Raw genomic sequence first — 8,874 nt, forward strand, 5'->3', positions numbered from 1 at the left:
TTGTTAGTAAAGGGCTCAGAAAAATTGAGACATTAAGTTTATTTGTTACATGTACACAAGTACTGTATTCATTAATGCTGGTAACCCAAACAGTTAATCTTTTTTTTGAGAATGCATGATTTAATGTAGCCTACATCTATTTGGCAACTTCATACATTTGCACACACTAATAATCTGATTAGCAGACAATGGCTACTCTACTTATAAAAGTTATAACTCTGCCCTTGCATGACCACTCTTACCCAATTGATGGTTTACATTTTGGATGACACACATGATTAGAACAACCCCATCAGATAAATTGACATTTGCTTTATTACAAGGTTAACATGTGCAGTACATATCATTTGTACCCTTCTACAAACAAGGATACATTTTCAATAGAGAGAAAGTAGAGAAGAAAAGCATGTATGACGTTTACCAAAGACAGGTTCAAAGCAATACATGTACACCCCTATACCGAAGATACACTGCAATAGCCAGATTTGTCAACTTCTTGTAGAGAACTCTATATTACAAAAGGAGTGCTGAATAAAAAATGAAACGACCCTCTTCCTCTTTAGTGTGCATATGCTGCACAAGCAATGTTAAGAGGGTGGAACCGTGGAGTACAAACCATCACAGGAATAAGGAGGTTTTACTGTGCAATTCCATTCATCTCCTCATTCATCCTAAAAATAGAAACACAGTGATAGGGGTTTCAAAATTGAAATGTGGTGTCATAAAAGATATACAGTACAGAGAAAATGCTATAATGTATGTAGATCATTTAATTAGACTGTAGATCATTTTTGACATGTTCTTCAAAAATTAGCAAGGGGAAAAAAATCGTGCCTCAAATCTCCCACTCCTCTTACCCATTCCTCCTCATCTGCTCCCTCGCCATGGCCTTCAGACTTCGTTGCACTGCTGGCATCGGATTTGTTGGACATTATTTTGTCTGTCCACGATGCTCCTGCTTCTTTGTCTCCGGCAAAATTGCATTTGGTCACTGTGCCTCCATCGACTTTGGCCAAGGAAACTGAAAGAGCAGACCAAAACTAAGTACATAATGCTCATCCTGTCTAGAGCTACAATCAAACTGGGAGTGGAACTTCGGTTTAGGCAAATTATCAAGGGATTGCTGAACATCAAACTTACAAATAAATGGGCCATCGCCTTTGGTTTTCAGTCGAATGTCCTGGCCTGTTTCTAGTTCAGTCTTGCTCATCTCTCCCTCTGGGTACCAGAAAGCATAGGTCCCACTTAGACAGTGTTTCCCTGTCACTTTAACCAGATCCTCCTTGGTCACTAGGTTTTCCAGCTGGACCTCAGTGAGGCAATCAGTCTCTCCTTTAGCCTCCACCTCTGCACAGTAGAAACAAACAAACACACCAATTCAGATAGCATCACTAGAGTTGTTTTTACAAAGAATATAGTATGGTGGTAAATTAATGTTTTTACATAATTTTGAGAGTCCTTGAACAAGCTTTGACGAGTAAATGTAAGGTGTTACCAATAAGGTATCGTCTGTGAATCATCTGACCTTAGACTGTAGGCCTATTCACAATATTGTACGAAGTGGATAAGAATACTCACTGAATGATGACATGAGATAACCAGTGTTGACCTTTTTGGTATCACTGAAGTTTGGTTCAATTTCCATTCCTTTAGCATCAAATTTCCTTTGGTGGATTCGACTAGGTTTGATGTATAGGACATAGAAACGGTCCTGCCAATACAGCACAACATGTGGCAATCTAGATTGTTTAAATTAGGAGTCCTAGAAAACCAAGTAGGCCTAGTTCCTCATGTGGTCATCACTGATATGATATAATATAAATAAAATAAATACAATATAAATAAAATAGCCTAATAACAATCAAATAGCCTAATCATATTTTATTAAAGAGGTTATTCTATGATGTCAGTTTACCTTCTGATTGTTGACGTCAGTGATAACATGGCGTGAGACATCAACCAACTTTCCCTCTAATATGACACCCAGACCACTGTGGGAGAAAAGGATTGTAGGCTCCAGTATACCATTTTTCAGGACTGTAGTTTAGCCTATATGCACGAGTTCTTCATTCTCTCTCTAGCTCTCTCTCTCTCACACACACACACACACACACACACCCCTACTGCGTTTAATAAAACATTAGGCATATTTAAGTATTATATTGTAGCTCTATGCAGTATTATAGTTTATCTTTATGCAGAATTACAGATTCTCTGCAGGCAGCGTAATAGCTTTGATCTGCAACACGGCATCATACCTCTGATATGAGGAGGGGGCCCACGCGTGCTCAATCTTTTCATTATGAACAGGTTTATTCTGCAAGGACGTATTGTTATAAATTCGGCTCATTTTTTACTCTAGAGAAAGCAACAACCACACCGTTTTGATACTCGAAAAACCGAAGCAAAACTATCCCGTGACTTCCTGATTCTACGTCAAATGAGGAAAAAAGTGTCGTTGTGCTCGTTTTGAAAGTCGGTGTGTCCCGAAATTATGTAAACGGCATACCACTGGAATTGACGACCAACAGCACGAAGTAAAACAGGTGAGTAAAACATCAATCAGATCAGAAAAAACAGGAGTATAAATGTTTGATACTGAAATTAAATTATACTGTTTGGTATTGGAACATTGGCTCTGATTCCAATACGCTGACCCATAACAGTCTACAATGATGTGAATGGGCAGGAGAGGAGGCTGGTTGGATGAGCTATAGGAGGAAGGGCTTATTGTAATGGCTGGAATGGAATTAATGGAACGGAGTCAAACGTGGTTTCCATATGTTTGATACCTTTCCATTTACAATGAGTCTGTCCTCCCATAGCTCATATGATGGGCAGCAGCCTACTACCTCTCCTAGGTACAGGACTCTTCACCACTAATGCTTTCTTACGCAGTAGGTATAGAGTTGTTCTGCTAAGCATTCTGCATGTGCCCCCTGTGTATTTTTCTTTATTTCTCATGTATCCTATTTTTGAAAATGTTTACCTGTGTGTGTATTAATGTTGCCCTGCCAAACCCCATACGTTTAAAGTAACTGCCCAGTGTTTCCAGATTTCTAATAAATATGACTTATAAATACAATATGAGTGAAATAGTTTTTCTTCCAAAAACATATTTATTAAGTATGTTAAAAAACAGATTTTCTGTGTTGGAACCCCAGCAACAGAATGGGGTGGGGGCGTATACAAGTCATTAAAAATATGAATGCAAGTAGTCCGCTGATTGGCTAGCTCACTCTCCTCTAGGCCGCTGATTTGCCAGCTCATCCTCCCTCCTCAGGGAGATGACATAATTTTCTATGAGGAAATAGTAAGCATTTTTTAAATGGTCTGTTTGAGATCCAAGTTTGAGGTGGGGGTTTTAAAGTGGTTTTCCTCCAGTTTATGCTTTGGCCACCAATACGAGTATAGGACGAGTCAACAACATTATTTGGATAGTAGTTAACATGAACTTTTAAAAGTGACATTTTCACTGGGCAGTTACTTTAACACCCAATTATAGTCTAAGATGGAAGGAGAGAATGATTACAAAGCAGTAAACACATTGCAACAGACACCCATGTAACCACAGTGATGATGTTATCACTTTATTAAGCAGAATATGAAACTGATATGTAATTATTTGCAGTTTAGGTCCCAAAATTTTAAACATTTTGAACATCCATTATTTCTAGCCTTAAGTCAGCACCTTATAGTTGCTCAAAATAACAACTGACACAAATGCCCTTCTATGTCCTGCTACAAATGTCTTCTGAGGACCATGATCCATCTGTGGTCTGAGGTTTAATTTCAGCCTCGTCTGCCGGTAGCTTCTCTCTTTTACTTCTGTTTGTCATCACAGCCAAACCATCAGAAAACCAATAATCAAGAGACATCTTGAGGGAAGGGTTAGGCAAGAGGCAGATAGTACAGTTATAAATATACAATATCCTCAGACAATGTGAATAGGCTAAATCAGATGTAATCAAATATATTACACATTGATTTCCCTAACCCATGGATACGTTAGCTTATTTTCCTCCTACATATTATAAATGGTCTTAGTTACAATATCCAGTGGTTGCTAAATTTGTTGTGATGGATTCTAAAAGTCACTTGAGGTTGAGACCAAAGCTAAAACAAGGTCATAAACAGTCCCTCCTAACTACTACTCTGTAACCATAATGAAATAGAAAATAAAATGACCTCACCTGATGATATGATTATTTATAGTTTCTCTTCTCCTTGTTCAATGTTGTTGGACATTGCTCCTCACTTGAGCCTACAAAGACAATCCCACTTTACAAAGATGTACTCACATTTAAAATGTATGAAAATAGCATTAAAATAAAACAGCTCTAAAATCCTGACATCGTATAATCAAACATGAACCCTATTTACAAGTGAAGTGCTTTCAAAATGTGCTTTCTTGTCTTACAATTCACAGACCATGTTATGATGTTTACAGTGATATGTCTGTCTCTCATTATCACACAACCTTTGCATTGGTACACCCTGATCCAAACCTAGGGAGGGCCTCACTGTTTGTGCTTCGGTTGAGCTGTATGTTGAGCCATATGTTCCGTCTCTGGCCCCAGCCCCCAGGAGCTTCCACCTCATAGAGCCGGTCCCTTTGGTCCTGGTGCATCTGCAGATACTTGCTGCACACTGGAGAGAGAGGTGGAGACATACCATGTACATTTCAGTAAATGACTGGAGGTGATGTTGGAGATCTACAATGGATGGTCACTGGAATTGAGACTTGACTTAAATGGGGCAACTTTGATGTTGTCCTGAATTGTCCATAAGGCATAATTACTTTAGTAACAATCCTTTGTTTCCCTGTAAATTGTGCTCATAAACATGACGTTATAATGTTTAAAAGGTACATTTCTTGAACATTCCTGCTGAAAATGTCTAATTTTAAAAACCTCATTACCTTATTAACGTTTTGGAGTCCAGACATACAGTATAGTATGGGTATCGCGGTTACATTTTATCTGAAAGTGTTGCCCAATTATTTTTTAAGAAGACAAGGTGACTAGCATTATTTCAAATGTAGTGTAATCTAAAAGTGTTGGTCTATGACTAAATATTAGGTTACATACATTATGATTCAGTAAATCATATCCTGGAAGATAAAGTACAGCTAGTGTGAAGCCCTACCCTATCCCGCCCTACCCTATCCCACCCCACCCTCTCCTGGCTCATAGATCTCTGACTAGGTAAACAGTCCTTCATAACACACCATAAATTGTTGTGCGTCCAAACAAGTGATAGCGTCTGCCATCTCCAAATTGACTGGAAGCACCTCATATTATCTGACTTTGTCCTTATATAAATACAGCAATCTTTACATGGATGACTACAACAGTTACAATCAGCATTGACGTAATTAACCTTTGAATTTCTAATACTGACTGACCCACCTTTAATCATGCTTGGGGATATGGGACAGCTGATTCCGATCACTTCCTCGTTGGGGAGGGATTTACAGAAGTCTGCCAGGATCTGCAGTGCCAGACCACTCCTCCTCCACTGAGTCCTCACAAACACAGTGTCAAGGACAGAAAGCTGATAGCTTCGACGAGTGAATCCATCACACAGACTTCCTGAAAGAGCCAATAATACATGATGTTGCTTTGACCAAATGATCAAAAACATATGCAACCCCCAAAAGAAAATAAATTCCTCCCTGCACTGTTTAGCTTTTATAAATTATTTACTTGAAAACAGGAATGGGATGATTGAATGTGACACTCCTTTAATTCTGACTCACCCAAATTCAACATGTACACATACAAATACAGAGCCTATTGTCTAAACCGAGCGCATTACTATTTTGTTGCATTGCCCTGTGTTGACCTAGCAACCCTCCCTGTTCTAAATACAAATTGAGTGCAGATGAGAATATTTTTTGTAAGACACTATTTTTTGTCAACTGGCAGAAAATAAGAAACTAACACAATGCCTTACCTTTCTTTTTGATGGTGTAGAATCCAACTGCCTCCCCATTATGCCATAGAATTTTGCCAAATTCCCTCATTGGGTGAGGTGAGAAGTAAATCTCTTCCCCTGAAGGCCTCTCCAAAACTCCAAAAATGATTTGACTAAGCAGGAAAAGTATCACTCTCTCCATAACAGACTGCACCTGTGAATGACCTACACATCTAAGCCTTATCCTAAATACATTGACAAAAGCCACATTCACTGGTTTAAAACCTAATTGGATGTATTTGTGGGACTAGTAAATTAAATCGAATTATATCAAAAGGTATGGAGGGGCCTTTGCATGTTATTACATGTAATAATACACCCTTTAGATGTAATAACCATGTAAAAAAAAAAAAAATAGTGCATATTTAATTTATGTGTGCCTACTCCCTCTCAAAATGAAGGTAATGGGAAGTCATGGCCTAGGCCTATATTTAGAGGGATGCCCTTTACTCTCTTACCATGGAGGACACAAGTGCAAATGTAAATAACGTACCATCACAAGACCAGATCTGGATTTGGTGGATGTCTTCAAAACATCATTTAAAGACCACCACTTTCCATGCAGGTTCAGGGCCACCACTGTGAAAACATAACATTCTATATAACATTATACGGTAGCCTATATAACATCAACCAAACACAGCAGATCTGAAAGGCAACCTTTCTCTGTAGGGTATCAACCTTGAGTTCCATCTGCAGGCATGTGCAGAGTCAGCAGAGTGCAAGGTGGATCGTCATCACCGAACAGCTGGAGTCTGCCCACGTTGTCATGTGTCACCTCCACCTGGTGAAGGGGTTCAGTTTGGCAGGTGACAGATCTGTCACCAACATTGGATGTTTTTGTAAGACCCTTACAAAAAAGATTGCAGTTTAAAAAGTGCAGTCCACTGTTATTTTGGATGCAGTATTTGCAGTGTACTGCAGTTATACTGCACTCTGACTGTAATCTTTAAAAATATATATTATTATGGGGAGATGCTCATCTGTAGCCTACAAAAGCATTATGTTTTATTTGGAGTGAGTGTAACCAGAAACTCGTCATTAAAAAAACATGCCTTTGAGCCATTTGAGGGTAGAAACCAACGCTCTCCTTCATAGGTGTTTGACGCCAGGGAGGTCAATATGTTTTCAGAGGTTGAACTCAGTGCCCTGTAATCTAGATCTGGGAGGTCAATGGGATATATTTCCTTGATTTCCCCTTGGGCAAAAGTAAAACATAACATTAAACTTGAATTCTAGCAAGGTCTAAACGTAACTTGAAACATTGTCTAGCGTCTATGACTGCTTGCAAATGAACTCTGAACTTTACAAGACGAGTGGAATACGACCGTGTAACGTGTTTGACTGTCAGCAACATCTTAAGAGTATAAAAAACGTATAATAAATCGTCTACTAAACATTCTATCCATTTGTGCCACATAATGGTCTTACGTTACTCTTTTACCTGTCTTTTGTGTTTGCGAGGTTCGATTGGATTCCATCTTGAAAATTCTGTCAACTGGACGACGACGAATGTTATATAACACTACCACCTTGTGGCGACAGGGAAAACTTACATCAAAACATTGTTTTTTAGAGGCACTTCAAGTTAGTCATAGGAAGCTGCATCGCTGGAGTGACTTGAGAGAAGTGTGAGAGAAGTGTAGGGGTGGGGAGCAATGGGTTTAAGAAATGGGAGGATCAAGAGCAATTCCAATTGGCAAACCGGAAGGAGGGGAGAAGATGGCGGAAGTGGATGCTGAGTTCGAATCAAGCACCACGTTGAACAGAGTTGGTGAAGACGAATGTTTTGAATGGACAACAGTAGTATCGAAAACTGGAACAAAAAGGAAAGTGTCTAACATTGGAGTGGAGGATACGTGTATGAATGATAATGAATCGCTTCTTGTTGGGATGCATTTGTTGAGTAAGGATGCATATGTGGGAAATCTGTTTGAGGTGTTGAAAATGGTGATGTTTGCGCAGAGTGACCAAAAGTCTGTCAGAGTGACCAAGAGTGGTCTTATTTGATTACAGTTTTTTGTGATTGCTTACACACTTGTTGCAGAATTTGGCTCATTGTGTCATAAAACTCTACACACAAGCTAAATAAGACACAACACTTGGAGATAAACCTCTCACTTCTATGTCAAAATGAAACTCTGCAGTCAAAACCTAAATCCTTTCAAAATTGCATTTTTTGCCACAAAATGATACACACATGCACCATTTGAATGACTCTTTCAAAGCAGCAACACACTGATGTCTTTAGTACTTTGTATACCTTTTTAATGTTCTCATACAGGCTTCTGTGAAAGATTGTTCCAGTGCAGCACATCTACTCACATTTCAATGAACACAAAATAGAAAGGCTTCAGAAAAAAATGTAGACAGCTTATTTTTTTGCCATTGCAGGTTTTTACAACAACAAATAAACACAAAGTAGAATTACAGTACAGTAATCAATACAATATGTTACTGTAAACTCACAGGAAAAAAAAATTACAGTAAAATTACAGTGCAATGGTAAACAAAAAAAATAGTATTGTAATGGATGGGGTGGATGTTTTATGGATCCCACCTTCTGTTAGGGTCTGGCCACATCACCTCATCCACATCACACGCAATGTCCCCCCTGGCTAGGCAACGGGGAAAATATCGCCTTGCGTGCCATATCCAACACTGGACTGACCCCACCTCAATGTCTCCACATGCCTATTCCATTGCTTGCAGGCGGGCATGTGGTTGGCGGTCATACACTTTCTAACGCCAAGCCGAAAATAATTCCTCAATCGGATTGAGAAATGGGGAGTAAGGAGGCAAGTATACAACTGTGAAGTTATTGTGGTTAGTGAACCAGTCCCTGACCAGAGCAGCCCGGTGGAAATTAACATTATCCCAGATGACAACGAACCT

At 39.1% G+C, this 8,874-nt stretch overlaps 2 protein-coding genes across 24 annotated transcripts; both read right to left on the reverse strand.

The window, feature by feature from the left end:
• Positions 1-28: 28 nt before the first annotated feature.
• Positions 29-2,438, reverse strand: arpin (actin related protein 2/3 complex inhibitor). Its single transcript, NM_001165128.1, is given in 6 exon segments — positions 29-671; positions 858-1,021; positions 1,141-1,347; positions 1,579-1,711; positions 1,916-1,991; positions 2,259-2,438. Coding segments are annotated over 6 exon segments (681 nt in total). The 5' UTR covers positions 2,351-2,438; the 3' UTR covers positions 29-662.
• A 1,127-nt stretch (positions 2,439-3,565) lies between these two features.
• LOC110495350 (protein FAM169B) lies at positions 3,566-7,683 on the reverse strand. 23 transcript variants are annotated; one of them, XR_016488158.1, is made up of 9 exons: positions 7,424-7,677; positions 7,035-7,177; positions 6,661-6,763; positions 6,473-6,576; positions 5,959-6,133; positions 5,412-5,594; positions 4,509-4,650; positions 4,194-4,264; positions 3,566-3,878 (listed from the first exon to the last, which is right to left on the reverse strand). XR_016488158.1 is itself a non-coding variant. In XM_090206608.1 (9 exons), the coding sequence occupies exons 1-8, from the start codon at positions 7,458-7,460 to the stop codon at positions 4,206-4,208; spliced, it is 876 nt and encodes a 291-aa protein (XP_090062734.1). In that variant the 5' UTR covers positions 7,461-7,683; the 3' UTR covers positions 3,566-3,878; positions 4,194-4,205. The 23 variants fall into 23 exon arrangements, 20 of the variants coding, with proteins under 20 accessions (XP_090062734.1, XP_021426309.2, XP_090062732.1 ...); XR_016488160.1 differs by having other exon boundaries at positions 6,473-6,558; positions 7,424-7,661; XR_016488159.1 differs by having other exon boundaries at positions 3,566-3,828; positions 7,424-7,661.
• Between the last annotated feature and the right edge of the window lie 1,191 nt (positions 7,684-8,874).

The sequence above is a fragment of the Oncorhynchus mykiss genome, chromosome 2, assembly GCF_057628025.1.
Source record: "Oncorhynchus mykiss isolate SJ-2025 chromosome 2, ASM5762802v1, whole genome shotgun sequence".
Taxonomy (NCBI): domain Eukaryota; kingdom Metazoa; phylum Chordata; class Actinopteri; order Salmoniformes; family Salmonidae; genus Oncorhynchus; species Oncorhynchus mykiss.

What these genes read in the sequence shown, in the direction of transcription:
- LOC110495350 (XM_090206597.1), bottom strand. Translation starts at nt 7,460, where the DNA reads ATGGAATCCAATCGAACCTCGCAAACACAAAAGACAG. An exon ending in GCCTGCAGATGGAACTCAAG is followed by an intron (nt 6,577 to 6,660) that starts GTTGATACCCTA and finishes AATGTTATATAG; the next exon opens with AATGTTATGTTTTCACAGTG. An exon ending in CCAGATCTGGTCTTGTGATG is followed by an intron (nt 6,134 to 6,472) that starts GTACGTTATTTA and finishes GGTCATTCACAG; the next exon opens with GTGCAGTCTGTTATGGAGAG.